Raw genomic sequence first — 26880 nt, forward strand, 5'->3', positions numbered from 1 at the left:
TAATAAAAAAATAATGCTGATAAATGCTGATTTCCAATTTCTCCTAAATAAGCCAAATTCTTTTTATGTCCTAAAGAGACGAACAACCAGTAGAATATGGCGATCACGTGAGATGGAATTTTAAGTTTACAGTCTAGCGCCGAATTCGTCTAAATATTTTTCAATTGCATCAGGAAGGTCAATATAATCTCGCCAGAGACCAAAATTTTAAGTTTTTGTATTGATTTGTTAAGTTTTTTTCGTGCGCTTAACGCATCTCTCACAAAGAACCCGTCAATACACAATCGCCGTGACAAATTAGATTAAAAATTATTATTAATATTAAAAAAATGATGTTTGTTGAACATCCTTGATTTTTGATGAACCTATAATTGTGTGGATATCTATAGTGTGTTTTTTTAATTAACATTACAATTCTATTACTGGGATAAAAATTAGTTGAAAAATCGAAAAATTGGTGAGAGCGTTTTATGGTTTATTTCCAGACTGATAAAACCACAATTAAACAGATTTGATAAACATTTTCGATCACCAACCGATTCAATAAAATCATCCGAGCAACAAAAAGGCGTTTTTTAAACTTTTATTCTTTATCAAGATTGATTTCCGGTCGTCGTTCACTTGCAAACTTTTTACCGACTTTTACGCACTGGTGCCGGATTTTCACTTATTGAATCCCAAGGCTGCATTGCGCCCAAGCATTTTCGCATTTCTTGAAGTAAAAAACTGTGTCTAAAACTCGCGCCGATGTCACTTGTGGTTCCGCGGAGATTATGCAACCCGAATACCTTGGTTTTCGCTTGTACAGCCCCAAAATTCCGCCCCTGGCCGCGGCAAAACAACAAGATAGAGTGCCATCAGCTTGTCGGCAAAAACGCTTTTCGGCAAAAATTTATAAAAAAAAGATGCACTTGACAAAAGAAAACTTGCGGTTTAGACGATATACAACCTCGCGTCTTGCCGAGGCTTAGCGAGATTAGTCTGCGGCTGTGAAAAGCAATTCATTTGCGGTCGCTGGTGGCAGGCGATCGCGCCTATCGCCCGACGTGTTATTGCGCTGCGGGTAACGCCAGCCTGATTTACGACCCTTCCATATTTTGCCCCGACACAGGCCCAGCGCCACAGCAGAGCCGCCCTTGTTTATTGGGATCTGCGCCTTAGGAGAGATTGATCTGGAGGTTATACCGCCTTGAAAGCCGCAAGGGGCGGCTTAGTAGAGCCGCCGTGCGGTCTACATTGGCCGGTATCAATCGCTGTTTCTGTTGATTGTAACGACACGTTATAGGGTACCCGAGACTTCTCGCGGCAGCTAACTTTACCGCATTCCCGCCGGATTAACGCCACCCAGTGGTGTTGGCTTAGCGCTGTGGGAACCGGCGCCCGTCCCGACCTTATTCGGAAGTTGCCCCCTAAAGTTCTAGAGCGATATGCCCTGAGATAGGGCAGAGCGGCCAGACTGAAAACAAAGTTGCGATGTTACAACGGTGCGTATTTTCGGAAGTGGGTTCCGCCAAGCACGTGGTCATGTGACTAGTATCGGGGTTCCCGTTGGCCGGTTTACAGAAACTAATTTTAAAGTTTTATATTTATTCACGAGTCTATTATATGGATTTATATGCTCAGTTTAAGATCCTACATTTGTACCATCCACTAAAAAAAAACTATAGATGTATGGTTATTATTTCGAGTATCATTTTTGTGTTTGATATTCACATAACGAGTAGTGTACACATAGTAATAGTTAACACCATACATTAATCGTTGCTGGGAACGAAAAGGAAAACCAGTGTGGCCTTTAACCAGCTAAAAAGTTTATTTAAAAGATCCTGAATGTTACGGGGCTCCACGAGGTTTGAACGTCCAACGCATGCATGGTATTTTACGGGCTATACGCGAAGTTACATCTCACAAATGACAGAAAAAACGTGTTGCACCTTTTCTCTCAATTTGTCCTCTCTTCTAAAAAACTGAGCACTGTACTTAAGAAAATAATACAAACTCGTAAACGATAGTTTGATTTAGAATCGTTACACAGGGGGTGTTGCACGAATGTATTTTGCTGTTTATTTGTATCCATAAGATTTATACGCTTTCCTCACCCTTACGATTTCTCGCTATAGTTTCACTCACTGTTTGCCAAGTGGTAATGTTCTATATTTCTATCCTTTCTGTTGACAACTTTTATCAGTGTTGTAAACAAGTCATCTGAAAATGAATTAAGTCCCAGTCAAGTCTTTTGCAAAGCAACTCAAGTCAAACTAGTCTTTTTCAATCTATGACTAGTCAAGTCCCACTTCGAGACATCAGCCAAAGTCATTGTGGGAGCAAACCAACTCTACGTAAAGTCATTATCCAAATTAAACCATTAAAATTGGTAAACTCTTCCGATTAAGAGCAATACACCACAAAAACGCAACATAGAGCAAGTACACTGTTTTATGTGCGAAATTAAGATAAACAACCGATTTTGTTTTAATGCTTAATAAATGCACTTCGTGTCAACCCAAGTTATTCGTCCGAAAGAAGTCATTCGAAAACACTGCCTTTATCACTTATTACATATTTTTTGCTCAACGGTGATCGTATTGGCGATTGTCTTTGAGGAGATGTAGGTAGGCTATTGCAAGCTTATAGTGTTGCTATGTTCTTGTTTATGATGATAAAGATTTCTATCTTTGTAAATAGCCGTATTTGTCTAATTCTAAATAGATGAATCGGGTGGCACTATACATAATTGATTTGAATTCTCGCCAATGCGCACAATCATGCTTGATCTGGTCAAAGTGAGTTGCTTACGTGCCACCTGATTTAAAGGTTTCTAGGACGCTAATATTTTTATAACCAAAAAAGAACGCTTTTTCCTAATCGTCATTTGTAGTCTCCATTTATTTAATAAAATGCAACTTAGTATACAAGAAGTCTTTGTTGTAGAAATATCGCTCAGTAACACAACAAATATTATAGCTTTTTTTCTGGTTCAGAAATGGAGCCTGCAATCTTCATTTGATGTACATGTGCAGTCCACCTAAAAAAACAGTCCTTAGGTAACAACAAACATTAGTTCTTTAGAAATTAAAACAACTCTTTTTCTAACTGAAAACAAACTTGATAAACTTGATTTCATATAAATGTTATACTGGTAGATATTTACGATGTCCCGATAGCACATCTTTGGAAACATATACTTCTCGACTAATGTATACTATTATAGTTGGTTTCTGGAGTTAAGTGTTTTTGTCGATTTTGCGAACCGCGAGCCACTGGTCCATTTTATAACGGCACTATATGGACGATAAAGCTATATTTGTGCAATGGAATTTGATTAGCTTTAACAATCCTTCACTTAAGCATAAATTTGTTACTAGTCATAAAAAACTTCGGACCAAATTAGCTAAAGCGAACCTATACTTAAAAAAATTGGGCTACATCAATTTAAGCGAAATCTTTGGTAATATTAACAGCTTTCCGTCAAATCAGATATTAAAATGAGAAATTGCAATGAAATCCAAGCAACAACACCGTCTAAATATTTTGCGAATTTTTATGCCCATACCTGACAGAGACTAAAAGCAACAGTTAAGACGCGATATTAAGCAATTTAAACGGAGTCTTTGGTAATAATAACAGCTTCCTTTCAAATCAGATATCAAGGTGAGAAATTGCAATAAAATTCAAGCCTACCTATTTTGCAGTTTTTCACAGCCCAACATTAAAAAGTAAAGCCTGGACCTGACCAAGTCAAAAGCAATAGTTAAGTCGCGGCTTTGAGCAATTTAAGTTCAAAGCCGAACCGTGTCACCGGCACACATCGAGATGAGGCACGTTTTAATTCCGCTCGACGGCAATATTGCAAAACAAAGGCTTTCATGTCGGATGCAAGACGAGAGAGGTTTTACGCCCGGTTGCCTAAACCGAAACAAGCGTCTTGTAAGTTTGTTTTGCCCTCGACCCGTAATTCGCCTGTTTACACAAACGGCCCAGGAAAGGGGGTGAAGGGGGCTTGGCTGAGTGAACCCCGAAACGCCGTTCCTTTTCGCTGATTTCGCCTTATACGTGCCGTTTTTTTCGACGCGAGTAACAAAAGGAATGTCGCTAAAACAGCATTGTTGCAAGAAATTGCGGACGCCATTTATGGTCTCACACAGATACATGCATTCAAGCGGTTTGACCAAATGCGGCGCTAAAGATAGACATTTTTTTCATGAAAACCCCAAAGTGGTACAGTTGCCATTTAAACATAACGATAAAAGATTAAATGTCCGAAATATTTCGAAGCCTTTTGATCGATTTAAACCAGAATAATATTAAGTATCCGCGTTTGAGCAAAACATTACCTCAAAGAGGGAATCGAACGCGCGACCCCTTCCTTTGGGCAGTTTGTTAAGAAAGCACATATTATAAACTAAATATATCTCGTAATAGAGGTGAACCGGTTATATTACAGAAACCACACTATAGGAATTCTGTGATTAAGATTTTCTATAATTCAAAAAGGCCAAGCGTAACAACAGCGACAGTATATCAAGCGCTTTTGTCAAGGGCTAATCGAAATTTTCTAAAAATCTTGCAAGTAGGCGAAACTCGAAATGCTTTTTGCAAGCAAGTAGTTGGTATACTTTGGTTTAGCGCAAATTGCGGCTCGCAAGCATGTTTTTTGTGGCTCTTCTAGTCGAATCGTAAAATTCCCCCAAAATTGTAAAGTCTACCAAGAGTACCGTCATTGAACGTTTCTCTCTTTTTTTTCTTTATTTATTTTTTATTGTTATATTACAATTCTGTTATTATTGCTGACCTTGCATTATTTACCGTTTTTGTATTAGAATAATTTTGAGGCTCTCTGGTACTTGTATTTTTCACAAATAGCTCTTCCATTGAATACATTTGCCCATCCCTGGTTTAGGGGTTCACAAAATGCGCACAACAAGCTGCAGTAAACTATTTTTATCTTGCCATCGGAATATATTGGCCGAAAAATGCAAAACGCTCCTGTTTTATGGTCAAAAAATCAAATGATTGCTTGTTTTTGCTTACCTTCAAGCGTATCGTATTTAAGGTTCTTGCCGAAATTATCAAAGTAGGCTGGCGGGGGATCAATAGGGTGGTTGAGCTCTTTAACATCGGAACGAGCGGGTACAATGCCTGGACAAGTTATAAATAGAGACAGTTTAAATGGTTGTCTCGAAAGGCTTGTCCGTAGAGCACACCTAAAACAAGGTTGCGAAATAGGAACGAAAAAAAAGGTGATTGTTGATTTGTTGAAAAGGTGATTGTTGATTGTTGATTGAACCATACTTTTAAGCTACTTGTAATTGCGGTAGGTACATATATAGGCTATATGGTTTATGCGTTTTAGAAAGAAAAATTGCTTCGGTCCCTCAAAACATCTAAAAACACTGTATTGGACGACCACGAATCCATTCAAATGCGTGATCACTGAAACAAATAAAACCTGAAAACAAGCGGCACAATGTTGACAAATTGTATTGCACTGTTAACTTGTATTGCACTGTTAAGAATAAAAACGGTAAAACAAGTGCACAGAGTAAAATCAACAGTGCCACTTGTTTTCTGTTTTTGTGTAAGACAAATAGGGTTCATCAGAGATTAAAACAAATCATTAAGCTTTACACCTAAATACAAGAGCATAGGCCTAACATTTGGTTCCACAAACCAATATTTGTATGTAAACTACAGTTTAGTGGTGACGAGTTAAACTTCATTTGTTCACCTGAGTGCCGAAGGTCGCTTGACATTCTTAAGGCAGCTTTCACCTTGAAAAACAAAAAAAACTTCAAATTATCTTAGTTTACAGAAGTATAAAGTATTTTGTATTATAAACGAAAAATGTCTACATGCAGATTTATCAGCAATCAATATGTTTCTTAAATATCAGCCTCTGTAAACTTCTTAAAGGTAATATTTCCCCCTTATTTTAAAGACCAGCGAAAATATATTTATATTATAGATTTTACGTCAGTGCATGTACGTCAGTGCACGGTTGGACGAACTTAAATTTGGCTTACAATTTTTGTATTGCAACGATAAGATCTGTCACAGCACTCAAAACTAAAAATGTTGCAAGTTATGATTATTGCTAGTTTAGTACACGTTGTCGTTAATTTAATACCAATCGCTATATAATAAAGTATTAGGTCCTAATCATAAGTTTCTCAATTTATTTCAAAGAATGCACGATGAGATTCGCTACGAACATATTACGCTTCTTCGCATTACAAAAGTTTAAGGGACACCATCACTAAATGACATATCCCAAACTTAAAAGAAAAGGTTTACTTTAAAATATTCTGAGAGAATGTTGTTGCACCGATTATTTTATCGTTTGTGTGTGCGTGATTGTTTCTTGGTTTTATCGTTTGTACGTCTGCTGTTCTTTCCACTCTTTCTTTCTCACTCACGTAAATTATATCGCTTTTTCACTTCTGCACCTCATCTTTCACGCTTTATTTCTCATCTTATCACGTTTTCTGTTAATATAATATATTATAATTAGTAACGTTTAGCACTTACTACATATTTTCCTCTCGTTATGGTGGTTGGAGAAACCGAAAGCAAATGAAGGGATTCGGGTTTAGGGAAAGCTTGAATAAGATTTGGAGAATTTTTCAATTTACGTTTCCGCCCGTTTTTAGACGTTGGCCGCGTTTTATTATTTTACGTATTTTATTATTTTATTTACGTCCGCTGATATTAAAACAGTTAAAAGCAGTGCTTCCCCAAACGTTGGTCGCGACCTATTGGTGCGTCGCGAAGGTATTTTAGGTGGGTCGCGAAGCATTTTTAAATGTTACAGTTTTCTATTAGATCGAGAAAATAGTGCACTATCATTACGTAACATTTATGCAACAATGTAACAAATGCGTAACCATTAGATGGTGTTTTGTCGCAGTATTTCAGTACGTACGCCAGTAGGAAACATGCAGGTTTTATGTAACTGTTATTCTTATTTCCTATAAGATGCATTTTAAATTATTGCTGAACAATTTGGTCATATCTCATTGCGGGTCGTACAACAAAACTTGCATTAAAAGTGGATCGCAAACTGAAAAAGGTTGGGAAGCACTGGTTTTGAGGCACTTTGTTAAGCGTTTGGCACCCGACAAGTAAAGGACTCATGTAAATTGGCACAACAATATTTTATGAACCCCGACGAACTCACCTCCCGTTTGTTCTCGGCCAAGATCCTGGCCACCTCGTCGCGTCCAAACTTGTGCCGGATGTTGAGTGGGATGTCGTTTACCGTGATCTCCGATTCGGCGCTCACCCCCGAATCCCGTGTTTCCTGCGTTGGGGCCAAAAGGACCGGATGTGAGAGGTCGTGGGTTAAGCAACCGGACAACGGAGGGGTTCAAAATGACGCAATGGGCCGTGTCTAGTACTAGAGACCTATTCGTAGGTGCTGTAACCCCCCACCATAGGGCTTTGAAATGTTTTCCAACTCTTGGCATTCATATTTGGTTTAAATCGGAGGGTTTATGAAGTACAGTTAATACAAGTTTTAAAAATCATCAATAAGGCTTAAATATTATATCATTAAGATGTGAAAAAATGTAGTATGGGATACAACTGAATACATCCCTTCTTTCTAAAAAAGATCTTTGTAATATAAAAAAGTGGTAGAAATTATATAGACCTTAATATTATCTTGCGTAAGATTTGTAGGCCAGTGGTGAGACTGCTGCTATACCTTGTAGTTTTGCTATTATATGTTATTTCGCTTAATATACACTGCAATTTGTAAATCGCATTAAAAAAGTATTTTTTCTTTGAAAAAAAAAGATTTTTTGGCGGAACTCTGATTTTGTAAGTTATGAAATGTTACGTAACCAGAAAACCCAAACACTGGCATGACTTTACTATAGTGCCGTTGATTAATGTACAATTGAAAAAAATACATACATCGGTGAAAACTGTAGTTTTCTTCTGAAATTTTCCGACTGGTTTGAGAAGCTTGTATGGGCTAAATTGTTCAATGTTTAAATAACCCCAAATGGGTATGGCGCGTTAAAAACTTTCACCAAGAATATCTGATTTATAATTTCAGTTTGATAAGTTTTACTGATGCATTTTATTGTTATTTCAAGTGAAGTCACATGTCTACAGACAGAAACAACGTTTGGATATAGCTTTCGTTTTTTGTTTTAACCAAATATTTGTGGAAAACTTATTTCAGATTATCAGTGTTGTGGTGACTTAAGCCAATGAATTGATGTAAGTGCACTCAAGTCATAGTCTGGGACTTGACTTGCGCAGCTGATGACTTGGACTGGTTCTTGACTTGTTATTTATTCAAAAAGACTTGGCTTGGACTTATGTTATTCACAAATGGCTTGACTGGGACTTAAGTCATTTTAAAAGATAATTTTGCGCAGAAAGGCGATTAAAGCACTTACCTTCTTGCTTCTTCTCAACAACTCCAGCTGACGTTGGTAGGTTGCTCTTCTTCCATGACATCCGGAAGCAGAAGACCTGGGTAGAGATCCACCGATATAACTTTTTTAACCGATACAGATACCCGTTTTTTTACAATTTTGTCAACCGATACCTGATACCTAAACCGATTTTTTATATATATACCTGGGATGTTCAAAACTTGAAATGATTGAAAATAAAATACAGTAACGTTTTAGTTTATTATACCTTTGTTAACTATTAAACTATTATTTTGTATATTGCCTAGACATGAAGCTAATACCAAAATTTTTTGATTAAAAAATGGTCAAATTGTTTGTTGTAAAGGATAAATTATATTATATTTTCGTACTAAACTATCGGCAAAAGTATCGGCCTACATTTACCGATACCGATATATCGGCCAATATTATCGGCAAAACGATATATCGTCATATCTCTAGACCTGGGTCCTCCATCCCCGTTAAAGCGCTGGTTGATTTCGCGGTCGGGGGTGCTCAACCGGTAGAAGCCCCCCGGCGCCGTGACGTCACTGTTTGTCGTGTCGCCGCTGAAGTGCTGCCCCAGGATGCGGACGTCGCCGTGCGCCTTGTAGAATTCGGGGAATTCCCGCTGCTTGTGCGCCTCGTGGTTGTACTGTAGGGACTCCCCCAGGCCGATCTTTGGCAAAAAGGAAAATCGGTGAAAATTGTGCGAGCTTGTTAAACGAGGAGGAAAACACACGAAAGACTTCACCCTACGAAATAGAATTTTTACAAAAAAATGTTTGGAAATAGCAGCCGATTTATTTAGAAATTTACTTTTTGTGTACTTTTGGAACAAATTTTCAGCATTTTGCACTATATTCCTCTATACAAATTACTACAGCTTTGATTGTTCCTTCTAGATTTTAATTTTATGAATACCGAATATATTTAAAGGATTGTGGTTGAAATTCGTCTCAACAGTAACATAAAAATCGTTTTTCGTCAGTTGTGAAAAAATGCTATAAATTGCCGTTAAAAGCAAGTTTATTCCAGTTCGGTTTGTTGCAGACGGCCATCACAAAATTAGAGAAATTCCTTGTATCTCGGCCTTCGTGTGGTATTTTAACGCAAAACCTAAGGTAAGTTTAACGAAATAGAGTTCCTCCCTAAAGCTGGAAACTGAAAAAAAAAACGTTATAAAGAATAAAATAAGTACGATACTTTACTTTGTTCACATCCTTCGCGTTGATGAGGTCTTTAGCGCCTGTCTCCGTGATCTTTAAGCTTGCGGTCCGCATCCATTTGCAATCTTTAGGTGCAACGCGAAACCTCGGCACAGGTACCTTACCACTGCCACCAAGCGGCCGTACATCGCCTGTGCAACAAACCGCTAAAGGAAGAACACTTACGACACCAAGCATCGATTTAATTTGGGTTGAAATTGGAAGGTACCTGTGTTTGTTTTTAATATAAAATCAATAAAAAAGCAGGTGGCCTTTATCCCAACATCTCGCTTCTTAAAAGGTACATTTTTTTATTTTCGCCTGTCTTTCTATTTTATTGTTATTTTGAGTAATAATAATAAAACAGATTTACTATTGTTTAACCATTCGTCGGTTTTTGATTTCTAAGCTAATCGAGAACCACCTTACCAGCCATCTAAAGTATTTTTTGTATTTTAAATTTTTGATAATGAATTGATTTTTGCCAAATCAGCAGTTATGCACGTGCTATTAGGCGACGGCCAAATAGAAATAAAAGGTTAAGATTTTTTGACATGTTTTAAACTTATAGTTTACCGACAAAAATTTAGCAAAACTGAAAATATAGTAGTGTTTTGCAATAGTACAACTAGAAAATTCGAGCCTAGCTGAGCCCCATTTTTTTTACAAATAAACAGCTGCCACGTTGGAACACCCAATAGTGGACGAATACTCGACAAACAATAGTAGGCAATACTCAAAATAACGCAACAGAGTCTTCAAAAAAAAAACACACAAAGTTAGAAGAATATAAATACCTTTAGCCGACGACGACATTCCCCTCTGTTTTCGCGACTTGCCAGTCGTAACGCGGGACGCCTGGCTGTTGAGCTGAGCCGAAAGTAATCTGGGAGGAGCTGGTCTATCCACGTTCCTCCCCAACACAGCGCTCTTGCAAAACTGCTTAGACCTTGCTGGACTCTTGCGCGCAAAGCAGCTGCCTCTGAAGTCGCTTCTGCTTGCAACTTCCCTTAAAGGTCCACCGTAACGTTCTTCTTCCTCTTTTGGGAACAAATCGTCCGAGTCCAAGGCCACCTCCGCCGAGAGGTTCCCGGGTATTTCCCTGCTATCTTGGGGGTACTTGCCGGTGCGTTGGACCCACGCCTTGCTTACTGTGGGTCTGCTCGGGGACTCGGGTTTGCTGGTGTTTATGTTGCTGTTGTTTCGCTTGTTTTTCGCCCACTTTGCTTCGACCTTGGCAATGTGCAGATCGTTTGCCTCTTTGATGGCTGTGATTTAATTTTATAATTCGGATAAAACTCAAGTTTTGCATCCAATAACAACTTTTAAATAATCTATTTCAAACGGATACACTGTTCAGTATAGCGCGATGGAAAAATAGGAAGTATCAGATCTCTAGTTATTTTATATTAAGCTGGCACTTCGAAAATTGCTGTTTTTGCACTTAACTTTTACAACATCAAAAAGCTAGCGATGTAAGAAGTAACTCTCATGACATACCGGTACTTATAATTGAGAAGACAGGATTGGGTAAGTACTCCACTGATTTTAGTAAAATAGTTAATAAAGGAATAACAATAAGTTTGATGTTATAATTTAACTTGAAAGTAAATCAATTCAAATTATATCAGAGTACTCATTTTACCCTATTGAGCTCTCTAAAATAAACTCAGTTCAAAATCACATGCAATCCAACATTCATAGAATAATATTACATTGTATACTGACTATATAATAGCCCATGTTCAACTACTTTCTTGCCCTATCATCCACTCACCCTTTGGGTTGCTGAGCAGGAGTCGGCACTTCTTGTAGTTGTCCAAGGTAGTCCCGAAAATGGTGCGATCGGGCTTCGCTTGGCTTCTCAGTGTAGGCACAGCCAGGTAGGCAGGCTGGGCTGCTATCGAAGTCGACATGGCGACGTTAGGAAACAAAGATCCACTTCTCTATATAATGATTTAATCAAGGAACACTGCAACTCGATACAAGAACTCACATAAGCGCTTTACGCAGTTTCGAACGTGAAAGGTTAACCGATGCCGCTCGGCGAAAAGATGAAACAATCCACAAAACTGATTTGGCGTTTCACCAGCGGTCAGCCGTGGCGACGACAATTGGCATTGTGACACAATAAGAACACAATCGCGCCTCGCCGCCGAATCTTCGTGACTGGTTTTAATTAAAGGCTGCCTTCTAAAAACGGACGAATAATCACTTGACGCTGGAAACCGTAGTGGCCGCGTCGCTTTTAAACAGGTCACTTGATATTGAAGTGGTCTATCGCCCTTGAGCTAGAGAGGCCTATATTCAGTAACCGGCGCAAATACACAACTGTTCGTTTAACTCGAGCTTGATAGTAACCTGTGGAGTGCTCGACAGCCCAGCTCGGCGTAAAGCACTTCTCAGAGGTCACGCCGCCCCTTTAAATATCGGCGCACTTGTTTTTCTGCTTACCGCCGGTGTTTAGGCAATAAAACGGTCGCCAAATCGCACAAAGCGACGACACACGGCAACTTGTTGAACACGATGTATGCCAGGGCGCTGTTCTCACAACGACCGACCTTAACTTTTGAATGTAAAGTCGTTATCGAGCGCGGGTACGAGTGAGCCTGGGCAGCTATCATTGGGGTGATCATATTTAGGCCCGACACCACTTTGCCATTGTTGCGCGAACACGACTCGACGCGAGATGGGCGATTGTCGACGCTTTGTGACGTCACACCGTCGGCATGGACTCCTTGACGACGGTTGGCCACAAAGCTATACAACATGTTACGTCATTGTACGAGAAATCAAGGGCAGCCTGCAATAGCGATTTATAGCTTTTAGAGTTATGCTTAAAATTGTTACGTCAAAAAAGTAATATTGGCGTTCCGTCAAACAACGCAACATTGCGTCACTCCGAACGTTGTGAAACATAGTTTTAAAGCATAATTCAAAAAAAAAATTAAAGACTATACCTTGCCGTTTTTCATTTTGTAACATTTTTATGAAATCTACTTTTGAATAGCATTAACCTGCACCAACCTTAAATTGTTTAGGGAACATTTTTGAGCAATATATAACACAGAAGTTTTTTAAGTAACTCTAAAACTTAGCAAACGCGAAATTTATTTAAACGTAATAATAAAGTTGGACAAGCTATCGTGTGACTTTCTTGGATGGTTTATATAGGGCAAAAAGCAGAAATATAATTTTCTCTGTTTTTATCGAAAAATATTAAAAACATATATATTTTGCAAACTATGCTCATAAGAAACCTGCAAAACCTACCTCTAACTGGTAAATGATCTGATTTAAGTTAATAGAGGGTAATTATAAAAAATCGGAATTAAAATCGGAATTTAACAAAACCAATCTGACATATATTTATAAACAGAATTAAGATTTGCAACTCAAACGGTATTTTAGAATCCAGAAAAAAGTTTTCAACAATCTAAAGCAGGATTCACCAATTAACTGTAAGGATTTACGATCGCGGTCCAGATATCAATTTTTTGTTAAACAAAGGAAATATAATAAACTCTAATACAAACTGTAGTGAGCCTTAACAAATTGTCGTAAAGTTTAAAATTTTATCAAAATTTAAAATTGCATCCGCCAATTCAGCTGTACTTTATCTCCATTAAGTAAATATGTAGCGAGCCGGATTGATTAACCCGGCAGGCTGGATCTGGGCCGCGGTGCAACCCGTTTTTTTTACTTTTTCTAATGTACTGTGTAATATCCAGGAGATTTAAAGTAATAAGCGAACATAAAGGCAGACATTTTTACCTTATGCAATACCCGAACGAAAGAGCACCAAGGCTTATTGTTATTGAACGCGGGGGCTTGCAGCACAGAAACAGAATTTAGTTTTCTAAAACCAGATAATTATTGAACGCATGGCATTTAAGTGCGAAATCGGCGGCCGTCAATATCACAAATTACACGCGATTTAGTGTCCGCATTGCTAGATCATAAACTGTACGTTTGCCTACAAAAACAAATCTGCAAAAGTTCCAATGCAAATTAATTTTGCAATTGTTTTCTGTGTTGGGGGAGGAGAGGGGCACTTTGTGACAGTATTGTAATGACTTATGTCGATCACTTGTTAGATGCACCTATAGTCACTGTTTTCTAATGACTTCGTTTTGAAGTCGTTTTGGTAAAATTATTTTACTCTATAATACTTAACACTTTTGGACAAATGATTTGACTTGGACTTGAGTCATTGAGTCAAATGACTTTTTTGAGTCAGGTGACTTGGGTTAAAATTAAGTGTTTTTATCTAACACTTTATTATAAGCTTCATCTGTTTGTCTCAAGTTTCAAGTGAAACGATTGGATTGCTACAGAATATTTGTTTGTTATTTATTAGTTACTTATCGCTCATAATTAATCGGGCGAGTTTTCCAATTTTAATGGTTTATCGTTTATTTTTATATCAATGGTTTGCCTTGGAGATGATTTGCTTCTATATTGACTTGACGGGGACTTGACTTGAGTAACTGATCACTTAGTTGGAACTGGACCTGATATTATTTGAAAAGCCTTAACCGTGTATTCTAAAGTGTACACCCCTAGCAAGGTGTAAATAAGACCAATTGAAAAATATAGCAATGTATTTAGGTCGAGTGAATCGCTAACAGACACACGTCTAGTAACGTCCTTTCTTATTTTGTCATAGAGATGTTATGAAATCTTTATCAAAAAGTTAGACACCGGCGGTGGAACCCGTGCACAAATCAGAAATATTTTTTTTATATTTAGTTAATACAGTTTTAGATAATTTCGATAAGTGGGCCTGCATTGCAAGAACAACCAAGTGCCTAAACATTCCCAAACATTCTCTGTAAATCTTAGAATAATATTGGGAAAAAAGTGAGGCTTCGTCGAGATAGCTTCAGGCCATTCATGAAATCGCGCACGTCGTCACCATTCCCAAGTGACGCTTTGCGCAACGGGCGAAACAAATCCGCGCTTATTAATATTTCGTTCCGCGACAATCGACCGCAGCACTTGGACGTCGGCGGGCTTTCGACGCTCGATCGCCGGCGGATTTTATCGATTTTGTCTTGTGCATTGGGAATACCGGAACCATCGGGTCTCAGCAGCCCAGCTTTAACTTGTCGTCCGTTCTATGGCGACCGAGAGGTCTTCCAAGGCCTACGCTGCGATTAATTAACTCCGCAATTAATGGAGGCTGGCTCATGGGAATGCGAAACGGTCCCGGTTTTCGAAGAACCTAAGCCACCTTTTTACGTGCCGCGAGATTGGGTATGTGTGGCGGATGTCGTGGCCCGGTCTGCAGGGGAACCGTTTATCGACCGCGTGTGATGTCGTGCCGCATCTTGCATCGACTATATAGGTCTTCAACGTCATTGGCGTGAAAAAAACGCTTTTTTGAACGACAAAAAAATAAGCGTAGTAGAATTGCATGGAGGTATACAATGAACTGTAACGCCACTAAGATGTGCTATACGTGTATTTATCCGAGGCTTTCGTTTTTGGATTTGGATAAAAGTATCTTTCGGCTATATTAATGTACCTTCGTAAGAAATTTCAATTATGATATTTACGTACAGAGTCCCAACGTTTAGAATCAATCTGTATACAAGTGTAGGCTACACGTACTATGCGGGCATTCCAGCTGGACAATACAATACATTCTGACCCCTACATCCCAAATATGCCCGTTTTTAACATAATATATATGAAAAAGTTGATTTGCAAATGACAATGTTACAAAAGCACGGCATTTTTTAAACAAACCGGGAGTTTATGAACACAAATATTTTTGTTTGGAAAAATGCTCTTTATTTTTCTTCACAAGAGATTGCTTTCGAACGACGACGCCTTACGCAAAAAATAAGAGTTAATCAGCGATCAGCGTTCAAAATACCAACTTGACATAACAAAACAAACAACTTCAACAAAAGTGTAACTGGTCGGTCGTTAACCGAAAAATATAGGTACAGCAATATTCATGGCACTTCAAAGTTTGCTGTTGGAACACAGCATAAAAACGGCAAAACAGATTCTACCAGTATATGCCCAGAATACAGTCGCTGCTGAGAATGGAACTAACTAATAATATGTATTGTCGTATGACAGTGATTCTTAAAATGTGGGTGATGACCCCCAAAGGGGTAATTTGAAAAGTTTAGGGGATAATTTTGACACCACTTTATTGGTTGCAATGAAGAACCGATGAAAGGCAAAAATAAGTATCATGTTTTAGGACTAGGTTATTCTGGTTGTTTTACTCTTTAAATGGTTTCAGGCCCTGTTTTTATAATATAAAAATTAAACACTTTTTTTTAAGATCTTATCATACCTAAAGGTTTAAAAATCGCTGCTTGATTTATATGGAATGCTTTTCGGTTCTATTATGTAGCATACGCGTTTAGTCAAACGGATTACAGAAAGTGTTTTGGAGATAGGTAAAGAGCTTCAGGGCGTCTTCAAAACCTCATTAATATTCGTGTCGCCGTTCAATTCTGCGCATGTTTCTCTTCATGAATATTTCCCTCAAGACGAACCTGGCGAGTTTAAATCGACCGGCACAATAGGCCCGCCTCTCGGTCCCCGGGGGCTTCCGTGTGAATATTTCATTTCAAATGAGTTTCGCTTTGTCGGAAAAGAGCGCTGGCCATTTTCGAAGCGACGCAGGGCGATTAAATTGGAGAAACGAGCGACTCTGTTGGCCTCTTGAAAGCAATTTTCCGACGTGTTTTAGTAAGTCTGAACCAAATCACGCCACTGTACAGCTTCCGAGGCCAACTTGTAAACCACCAACGCTCAATTTAAGCCCTGCCTGCATGCGACAAAGCAGCAAGTTTTGTCCGCTGTAAGACTTGCTTCACTTTTGCAGAACTTTTCTTCGAACCTGAACGAATTGGGCGACAGCTTTAGTTTCCTGATTGCCACAGCAACAAGATGGCCGCCATTTCACACAGACGTACTACCGTCGCTTAACCGGTCCTTGGATGCGCTCGCCGTCATTTGGCAGCGCCCGTTGCCGACCAGCAGCTCCATAGAGGGCGGTTGCGGCGCCATGTCCGACGTTTCGCTCTCGCTGCTGCTGCTTTCGGCCTCTCGCTGATCGAAGCGGAAGTCGGCCGGCGCCGATGACGTCACAGCCGCTCCGAGAAACGTCATGTCGCCGGTGGAGCGTGACGCATGCGGGCACGCGACGACGTAGCCGCTCGGCGTCGGGCCGAAGCAGTCGGAGGAACGCGGCGCGTAGGAATGCCGGTTTCTGCCGCACGACGCCGTTGAAACTGCGGCGATTTGATGCGGCAAAGTGTGGGCGCCGGAGTGCTGCCCGGCCGCTGAAAACAGGTTCTCCATGCTGCGCGGCAACGGCATTATAGCGGCGCCGTTCGCTTGCCGATGGTCGTTTAAACGGCGCCGGTGAACGTTCGCGCAGCCGGAGCAGGAGCCGGTCTCCGATCCCGAAGTGGTGGAGGCGTGGTTGAGTGCCGAGTTGGCGCGCCTGCCTCGCTTGCCGTCAAATGTCACCTTGCGCAGCTTAGCCTCGTCGCAGCCGGACTGCGACTGCTGGTAGATGCCGTCCAGTTCGCCCTGGCACGAATCGCAGCGACCCTGCGCCCCGGCGAAGGTGGACGAGTCGCTGGCTGTACTGCGAGCTTTGGAGCGCGGAAGAGCGACGTTGTTGCACGCCAGGGCCGCCTCAGTGAATGTCCCGTCGGATTCCTTCCAGGTGCCGTACCTTTACAAGAGAGAGAGAGCTAAATGTGCGAAGGTTGACTTTGGACCCAACACTAAAGTTTGGGTGTCAAATAACGAACACTTTCTATACCTAAAAATCGCTATCCCCGTTTCGTCATGGATTTAAGTATTGCCTCTCATTCATTTAAGTTAAATATTTTGTTAGTATATAAACTGTTGGTACCAGGCATAGTAATATAAATAAAAAAACACCTTCTCTGGTAATTGTAATTTGAGAAGAGCTGTTTTTTTATTCATATTGTTATTGTTTTAACCGGTTTGTCCGTAAATGGACACCGTGAGGAGGTGTCTAGAGCGATAAAATGAGGGTTTTGTTTAATATCAAAATACAATCAGGTACAAAAATTTTAATTTTTTATTTATTTTTAAGAACCTAGTTAAAAGTAAATTAGTTGATTGTTTTCTTTGGGATTTTTTGGTTTGTCTATTCAAATTTCACTCCAGGTAGCTATATTGCTAGAAATATCTTAACAGCGTTATAAGTTGGCCACTTGGCAGTAATCGATGTGTTGAGTAATATGCCTATTGGTACAATTTTTTAGTTGCATTTTTAAAGTTACCATAATTCACAACTATATAACGGTAAACCTTTATGTTCGTGTCTTATAGTTAAAATATTACTGAGTTAGTTACTTCGGTTTAAAGCAGTGGTTGTCATCCCTTTTTTTTCAGTTGCGACGTGAAAAGAATTTAAAACTCTGTGTCATACTTTCTACAAAACTATGCACTTATAACTTTACAATACACGTAATACAATGGGAATAAAATAGGTAAATTTCTTAACATTGCACGTTCACTCGTGAAATTTAAGTCTTACATGACGTTGTAAATGAATAAGGAGTTCTCCTAAACGTTCAAAATGAAACCTATACTTCTGTATGGGCTTAATATTTTCTTATTTATTTTTACATGCTTGTCTGAATAACTATAAGTTCAACACAAAATTACAAAAGTGCAGCTATTAGAGAGCATCTAGAGGCGCACTGATGTACAACGGTTTGCGAAAATGTTTTAAAGGCTGTTGACTTGTTTAAAATCAAGAATTAAAAAAAAACGTCATCTTACTGGTAGGTGTTGTCGCAAACTTGTGTGGTGGCGCCAATCACCTTCTCGCCTTCGTCACCACGCTCTGACGTCATTTCAAGCTCGGAAGTGACGTTACGACACCTGATCGCGTTTCCATTGGCAACCATTGAGCTTCTGCGCGAAGTCTGTCCGAATTGCAAGCGGCCAGCGCGTATCATGCGAATCTGGATGAGTTTGGTGATCTGTTTGGAGACGAAAATTAACGCTTGCCAGTGGTTAAAGGATTTGGCCAAGTGCAACAAATTTAAAGAGCCTCTGTACTTAACGTGGAGGGGTGTGAGCTACTTTAAATTCAACCAGGACTTTTCTGAAGACTTGTTTTGAACAAACAATTGTTCTGAGCCAACAGTTTATTAAAACAACGTTTTTAACCAAAAACGGGTTTATAAGCACTTTTTTTTATAAATAACGATCAAACGCAAAAAAACGCTTTCAGTGATATGAGGCAATGCTTTGTCCGTTACCAATTACCTACCCAAAAGTGAATTTCATTTATCCAATTACAAACGCAAATAAATACAAAACAAAAACTATAGGTATAAGAGACTGGCGTTTACTAACCTTCATGCCCAAGCAGATGACGTTCTTGGCGATGAAGATGGAAGAGGTGGCTCTGAAGTTGTGCCGGAACAAGAGCACAAGACGGATCGCTGTCGAGCCCACGTTAACAACGCACATGCTCCCGACCAGGTAGATGAGCATCCGATGAGGACGAAGGACCTCCTCCTCACCACCCTTGCACATTTCAGCGAGCGATAGTGGTGGAAGAACGATGAGCACCAGGTAGCAGTAGAAGTAGACGAAGCCCTCCACCAAATAGGGCAGCTCGCTTTGATTCGCCTCCCACATGGAGGACTGGAGATCCACAATATCCAGGAGGTCGATCACCACCCAGAAGGTGCGCATCTTTACTTCCTCCAGCTCGCGGAAGCTGGAGATGTTTTTCAGGTGATCCGCTCCCACTAGGAGTAGGTAGAGTCCGGCGATGAGCACACCCTGGAAGAGTGTGAGCATCTTCTTGGCCGACAGCGTGTACTCACACTGGTCGTACGGCTCGTAAGGAACGCTCTCCAGAGGATCAGGGTCGTAATCCTGCTGATGAACGGTCTCCTGGAGGTTGCGCGTGACTCTTATCGGATCATCCGGAGCCACGTCCTCCGGCGATCGGAGCGGAGCGCTTTCGAGCATAAATCCCAGGGAGGAACAGTCCTTGCGTACGCTCTCCAAGATGAAGTACATCTTGATGTCGAGCACGAAGATGAAGAGAAACCACTCGATCATGGAGCATCCTCTCTTGGTGGTCCTCACCTCAGTTCCGACCCAAAGAGCGACGTACCTAAAGTAAGTACAAAACTAAAGGTAAAAATGTGTTTCAGAGGTTTCAAATAATAAACAGAAGTTTATAAACAACTGATGTTTTGGCGACACTATATAGAATTTTTTTTAAATAAAGTGTTTTTTAGATGGTTTTCAGCCCTTGTGGTTTTTTTGGATCTTACGGTGTGGATAAACGATAACTGGTAGTGTTTATTATTTTATTAACTGCTTAAAAGTTTGGCTTTATTTTAAACAATTATATATACCGTATTTAAATAATTTAAGTTCCCACTTTTCCTGTTTTAACCGACATTTTGTTCAAGCTCATGCAGTTGTCACGGTTAAACAGGGTTTCTTAATGTAAATCGTAAAGACTTAGGAAGGGAGGCGCATAGGACTAAGTGAGAAGACTTGTCTTTTAAAAATTAATTACTGTTTTGCATTGTCTATTTTACTGCATTTAATAATCTTAAAACCCTTGTCGAATATGCAGAATATTCTAATTTAAAAATAAAAGTAGAAATCAGCTTTCCGGCTACGAAACATATATTATTCGGAGAGCCGGGGCGCGAGTTTGAATAAAACAATACAAAGAGGGCGGATAAAACAATACAAAGAGGGGCTTTATTTATCGCCACTAACGCAAATCGAGTTTGCCGGGCGGTCGTGTATCCGCGAACCAAATTGACTTAAACCGATAACGGAGCCGCCGGTTAAAGAGCGCTTTATTCCCGGGGGAACTCTAAAGCCTTGCTGTTGTTGCTTCTGCGCGAAATTGGTAGAGAAAACCATCGCTTTATTTCGCCGGAAGCTCTTTCCATAATTGATGAGGATTATTACTTACACGGTCGACGACAGAGTGGAGGAGGGCAATTTTATTTTCAGAGGAAAAACAAAGATGACGTGTTGACCAAAAGCGAAAATTCCGACGCTGGGAAATGGGGTTACGCTTTTCGATCTCGTTCAAGTGATCGTTTATCGCCCTGGTGGTATGGCTTGTCTTTAATTATATCCATATCAGCCCAACGCGGTAACTTATCTAGATGATGGAACTCCACTGATAGTAGTATGGTGTCGAAATCGCATGTTACCATTATGGCTTTATCTGGCGAGCACTAAACTAAACTAGCCATCGACTGTCAATGGTTTGGGCATTTGAAATCGGCTAGCAACTATTTATCGTTTTGAAAAAAAAAAAAAAAAAAAAAGATTTTAATGTAAAGTTAAAGTACATTATGTTATATATGTGATTTTTAGTTCCATTGACATTCATTAAGAGTTTGCAAACTTATAGCTTACATGGAATATCGAGTAAAACAGCCTCCATGCCTCCAAAACACTAACACTATTTAAGAAACTAAAACCAAATTACAGCCACGAATATTCATTCTAAAATGCAATTTAACGCTTGTCAGAGTCAATCGAACATTTTTAAATCGATTTATGAATGAAGATTGTCATTCATAAACCACTTTTAACGAAAAATATAAGTTAATCAATATAGTATTTCCGAAAGTCTGAGCTGAATAGGGTGATGCAAAAATTGTGTTATATAGCAGGTATTTGGGTTGTATAACTTGACTTAAAGTTGTTCGGTAAGATGATTTTGTTTACATCGATTTTTTTATCTTCAATATCGGATTGACTTCTCAATTAACTGTAGATAAGTTTAGGATTTTTAATTATGCCTAACTTTACACTTAATTCATTGCAGATCTGCAAAGTTTGGTTGCCGTTTTATTCGATTTGTTAAAAAAACTTTCAGTGCAGTTTTCCGGACACTGCATTACGTCATTTCGAACTGAATTTTGTTATGGCAAGGCGACAAACAAGGTGAACAAGCTGAAGTCGTAAGTGGGGTCAAAAGGTCTGTAAGCGCAACATAACTAAACCTCCCCCAGAACGAGCTCAAAACAGTAGACAGACTGATGGGGTTGACAAGTGCCATTGACAGGACAGCCGTTTCTTGTCGCGACGCCGCTACAAATTGGACGTTTTGGCGTCCGGGCTCCGTACACGGCTTTAATAATTCATCCCACGGCGTTACATAGCGTCGGCAGCCACTTGACCGTTTCACTTTTTTCCCGGCGAATTCTAATCTCTTCTCTATAAAAGCTGGCTTTAAAGTGATGAGATCGACATAGCGATACAAAAAGAAAAATTGTATCATACTTTTTAAAAAAAAAAAAAGAAAAATAGTATAGTGATTGAACACACCTGTGGTTTCATTTTAAAAAAATCGGCCAGATCTGACAAAGAAGTGATTTCGTTATAAATAAAAAAGTCGATGCCCAATTGCTGAACTGTATTTTTTACTTGAGCGTTGGAGAATTGTATTTTATGACTTTAAAAAAATAGTTATGTGCCCTAACTTGCTTCCTTATAAATACACTTTTCAGTCGTCCACGGGATTTCCATGTGGGACGATTCTCGATCTGATCGATGCGACAAACGAAGGGTAAAAGACTTTCCCTGTTTTCGGGTATGCCCATATTAATTGGCACACCTGATCTCTTTGAAGCGCCAAGTCGACAAAAGGATTTAGCAACAATTGATGACGAAAACTTAGCAGTCTTTCAACATAAATAATAATTAAAACAGTTTCGTCGCAAATATAAGTAACAAACCTGTTGCAATGGACTTCAAAAGGATTCTAAAATGTTGGTTGTCAAGTGTTAAATACTTTGATAGTAATTGACTTGTGTTCGGCTTTTAGGCAAGGTTGGTGATTTATCAGGTAGTTATAATACGATACTTGTTTCTCATCATATCAAAACTTCATAGGCGTAGAGTATTTCATTTACCTTAAGTAATTTTATTACAGCACATTGGACAGCGTATCGTAGGATCAGTCCGTTTTTTATTCAAAAATATAGCAGCTGGTTGGATAGTGGCATCGTACTGTATATATTTACCATTTAAGGATTTTTATAGTTTTTATGAACCATTTCGTTGCACTTAAAAGCTTTTACATTTGGCTGTCTTGGCGAGAAATCTGTGCTTAAAATCTATGCTCGGCGCCTTTCTTCTTTGGGCAACCAGTCACAAAAATAAACAAAACAAAAAAACATTCCCAAAAAATACAGATTTATCTATCGAAGGGAACGCTTAGAATATTTTAGACTTTCTTAACATAGAATCACTAACAAGTTTAATTTTATAATCCTGTTCAAAAACACAATCTTAATGTTATTTGGTGACTTTTCGGACAACCGTGCATGTCGTTCAAAGCGGTGTGTATCGGTTTCGCAATCAAATAAGGAGTATCGGACATTCATAGTGTTGAACATCCTGATTAAGGGTCCGAGTTAAGACTCTTTCAACCAGTGTTGTAATGACCTAAGTAAATGACTTGATTTAAATGCACTTAAGTCACTGTTTTCAAATGACTTGTCTTGACTTAAGTGTTTTGGACAAAATGATTAGACATAACTTAAGTCTTTTGGAAATATGACTTGGGTTGAAATGTGTTTTCAATAACCATTTTTCATTATAAAAATGGTTTATTTGCCTTACGTTTTGCACATAAAACAATTTACTTGCCTTATGATTCACTGATATTGCTTTTTACGTGAGTTATTGCTCATATAATCAAACGAGTTCTTCAGTTTTAATAGTTTAAAGTTTTAGTTTTATGACAAAGACTTGACTTGAAGTTGAATTGCTTTTATAATGACTTGACTGGGACTTGACTTGGGCAACCTATATGACTATAGGACTAGGGCTCGACTTATTATTTATTCGAAAAGACTTGACTTGGATTTAAGTTATTTTACGAATGACTTGACTGGGATTTAAGTCATTTTACGAATAGCTTGACTGGGACTTAAGTCAGGTCAAAATAACTTGTTTACAACACTGCTCTCACCTGAGGACCAACAGAAGACACACGTCGCCGATAAGGAGCATCACAAAGACCCCAGTCCTTCGGCTTCCGTAGTTTTGCTCAACCAGGTAGCCGTCCAGAACTCCCATGCCAGTCATTATCACCAGGGTCGTGATCACGATGTGGATCTTGCTGGTCAAAGGTCGCTCTTCCTGTCCTGAAAAAAAAGTGGCAGAAGTTTGAAATGAAATTAGTAAGCAGTATTGGTGTTCGGTATTGTCGATTGGGAAGCGATATCCGCGGCTAGATGGTAGTATTCTTATTTGTTCGATAATCGGGTGGTAACGGTGGCTATCCCATACCAAATTAATACTGGAATTTCAGCCATGATTTGCAATCACTTATCATAAAGTAGTAAGTTATCAAATAGTTATTAACGCAATATAGTTATTAACGCAAAAACAAATTTTGGCCTTAAAACCTAGAAAAAAAATGCGTTTGAACATTTCGATTTCTTCTATTTTTATTATTTAAGCATATAATATTATTATTTGGTATTGGATTAGTTGGCGATGCTTTCTTTCCAAACTTTTGGAAATCGTCATCGAAACAAAATGTCAAAAATTATTGGGCATCCCTAGTTAGAAACTTTGTGTCAATTTTATATTACTTAACATGTTTAACACAAGGTGGAATACATTCTAATGACTTAGGTCAGGTGCATTCCTGTAATATTTTTTCAACAACTTGACTAGATTAAGTATAATGACTGAAATAAAAGTTGTACTTGACATTGCAGGAAATTACTTGAAATTAATTTTCAATTTTAGACAAGACTTTGACTTATCTTCATAATAAATTACAAAAACACTTACTTGGACGGGCGTCCATACCAAACCTTGTTTCGTCCATTTCTTACAAATTGTTCTTTCAGTATGAACCTATTGTGGTCAGTGATTCCTAATAATATAACAGAAAACACATGATCAGATATACGATTCAGGTATTCTGATAAGATGGTACTTTATATAACACCAACTGCTATTATTGCACATTCGGATTTTGAAATACATATGTCAATAAAATTTATGTCCGATTCATCTTAACGTTTAAACTACCAAGAAAATAAATATTTAATAGGCGCAAAAAAAGGACGGAGATTTCGCAGTACGGATATTTTGGATTCAAATTTTATGTGGCCATGTTTTCACATCAACTGCGCGTAATTATCTAGCCTAAACATTTGTCGTTTTTTGTGTTTCAGCTTGTATCTATTCAACGTAAGTCGAGTTGTTAACTACTATGTACATTTCTTATTACTGACTTATTTGATTGCATACAACGCTATAAGCTTTATTCACAAATAAATCAGTTTTCCACCAAGCTTAAATCTAAGCTTAAATCTCCTAATGGCAATGGCTAAAATTTGCATTACTCTTCTTTCATCAGCCAGCCAATTTCTTAAATCCTTAGACCAGGGTTTCTTAACCAGGGGTGGTGCTATAAAGGGGTGAAAGAAAAGGGGTGCGGGGATGCTGAATCAGACACAGAAAATGTATTATTGTAATTTATTTCTTTGCTCAGTTAAATATGAAACTCACTCACATTTTGGTATGCGTTACTGTGTAATCAATCAGTTACTTGTATAGAAATAAAATTACAATGATTTTCATTTTAAGCAATTCTAGACGGGGTGCAAGCATTTTTTGTTGATTTAAAAGGAGTACAGCAAAGTTTAGATACAACTGATCAAACTCACTTGCGATCGACTGAGATTTTTAACGTAGGCTACTCTTTATTTGATGTCCACTTCCGTGTATATAAACCCAACATTTTACATGTGACTATATGCTTAACGCTGTTTATTCGCGATTGCTTACCCCGCGCATTTTCCCAAGTGCATTTGGAGTCACTGGTGTGCTAAAAGTTACGCCGCTTATCATCCGGTGGCTGAATAAGAAGTCGCACCAGATTTCATTACTTAAAGCGTTTTACTTTATTGTGAAGCGCTTTTGTTATTCGTAGCTTTTTGGGTAAGTGGTGACAAATTATAAGTTATAACCACTCTATAAAGTAGTTACAAATCAGAAGTTTAACCTAAAACACTGATGTACAGTTTTAACCTTTGGCACTGAACAAAATCACATCGCCATATCTCAATGTTCTTTAACTACATAGCGTTTCTGTAGCAATCCAAGTCAAAATGCTTTTCGAGTTCAAAACACCTATAGTCCATGCAAAATGCGTTCCGTCGCCCTAAATTCTCTAAACTTAATTAAACCTCAAACTGTCTCCCTAATTCTTAATTGAACTGTAAAGTCAACTTTGATGCTTGATAATAGAGGCCATGAAACTGATACTAGAACCTATATGCAAAGCACTGTCTGTCGCCATGTGTTCTACAACTTTCCTTTACATTCCACATATTCTCTGATTCCTAAATGCTCAGTTTGGGCAACGTTGGAACTTGACCGACAAAGAAACTTCGCCAAAGTCGCCGCAGGTTTGAAAGCAAGACCAGGCCTTCGGGCGGCAACTGATTGTAGCTATCGATTCGCAACCGATCGATTCCAGTGGCAAACCTAATTTGTTTCCAAACTCCATCCCAACTAACGACTGGGCGGCAATAGTTATAGACGGCGAGAGTGAGGGAAATAAAGGGTAAGAAACGTAAAGTAGTGCACCCTTGTTAACAGGAACAAAAAGATTGGTCATCGAAACTTTACAGAACTGAATAAATTGTTGAATCTAACTTTACAGGCTACATTCAGTCCTACGCTCCAAACGTTAAAGCTTGTATCCGAAGGGCTGGCTAAATCATAGGAAGGACAACACCTAAAACAAATACGATAATCCGTTAGTTATCCACCCTCACTACTATTTTTTTCCCATGTTTGAATTGAGGCAAAATGAGTAACGTAAAGCCAATCCGTAATTTTTCCTTGATTATAAAGCAACAGCAACTTCAATCTATCTGTGACAGCAACTTCAATGCACCTGTCTGCGTCTGTGTAACTATAAACAAGACTCTGAGTCCTTGTCGGCGATATGACGCGAACAAAGCGCGACAAGATATTTATTAATGACTACATCGCAATTTTAACATGGCGGGGAGGGGGGCACGCATTAAATTTTCAAACTATGCATATTTCATTGGCAACTGAGGTGTGACACGACAACGAAGTGGTGGTGCACGGCCGACGATACAAGCAGTTTAATATTGTCAAAACGTAGTCGAATATGGACTTAAAGCCGTACCAGAGTGAAATGAAATTCGTGAGATCAATAACATCTT

General features: G+C 39.0%; 2 protein-coding genes across 3 annotated transcripts; both read right to left on the reverse strand.

Annotated features, from left to right (window-relative positions):
• Positions 1-2885: 2885 nt before the first annotated feature.
• Positions 2886-11587, reverse strand: LOC146139571 (uncharacterized). Of its 2 annotated transcripts, XM_083392115.1 has the most exons (9): positions 11397-11587; positions 10417-10887; positions 9623-9771; positions 8876-9090; positions 8412-8487; positions 7178-7300; positions 5729-5771; positions 5032-5139; positions 2886-3025 (listed from the first exon to the last, which is right to left on the reverse strand). In XM_083392115.1, exons 1-9 carry the CDS (start codon positions 11533-11535, stop codon positions 3000-3002), a joined length of 1350 nt encoding a protein of 449 aa, XP_083248241.1. In that variant the 5' UTR covers positions 11536-11587; the 3' UTR covers positions 2886-2999. The 2 variants fall into 2 exon arrangements, with proteins under 2 accessions (XP_083248241.1, XP_083248242.1); XM_083392116.1 differs by lacking the exons at positions 2886-3025; positions 5032-5139; positions 5729-5771; positions 7178-7300 and adding an exon at positions 7365-7458.
• Positions 11588-16552: 4965 nt separating this feature from the next.
• LOC146139572 (uncharacterized) lies at positions 16553-24497 on the reverse strand. Its single transcript, XM_083392489.1, has 5 exons — positions 24461-24497; positions 23628-23802; positions 19004-19778; positions 18422-18624; positions 16553-17336 (listed from the first exon to the last, which is right to left on the reverse strand). Exons 1-5 carry the CDS (start codon positions 24495-24497, stop codon positions 16553-16555), a joined length of 1974 nt encoding a protein of 657 aa, XP_083248615.1.
• Between the last annotated feature and the right edge of the window lie 2383 nt (positions 24498-26880).

Source organism: Ascidiella aspersa, chromosome 6 (assembly GCF_963924565.1).
Source record: "Ascidiella aspersa chromosome 6, kaAscAspe10.2, whole genome shotgun sequence".
NCBI lineage: Eukaryota > Metazoa > Chordata > Ascidiacea > Phlebobranchia > Ascidiidae > Ascidiella > Ascidiella aspersa.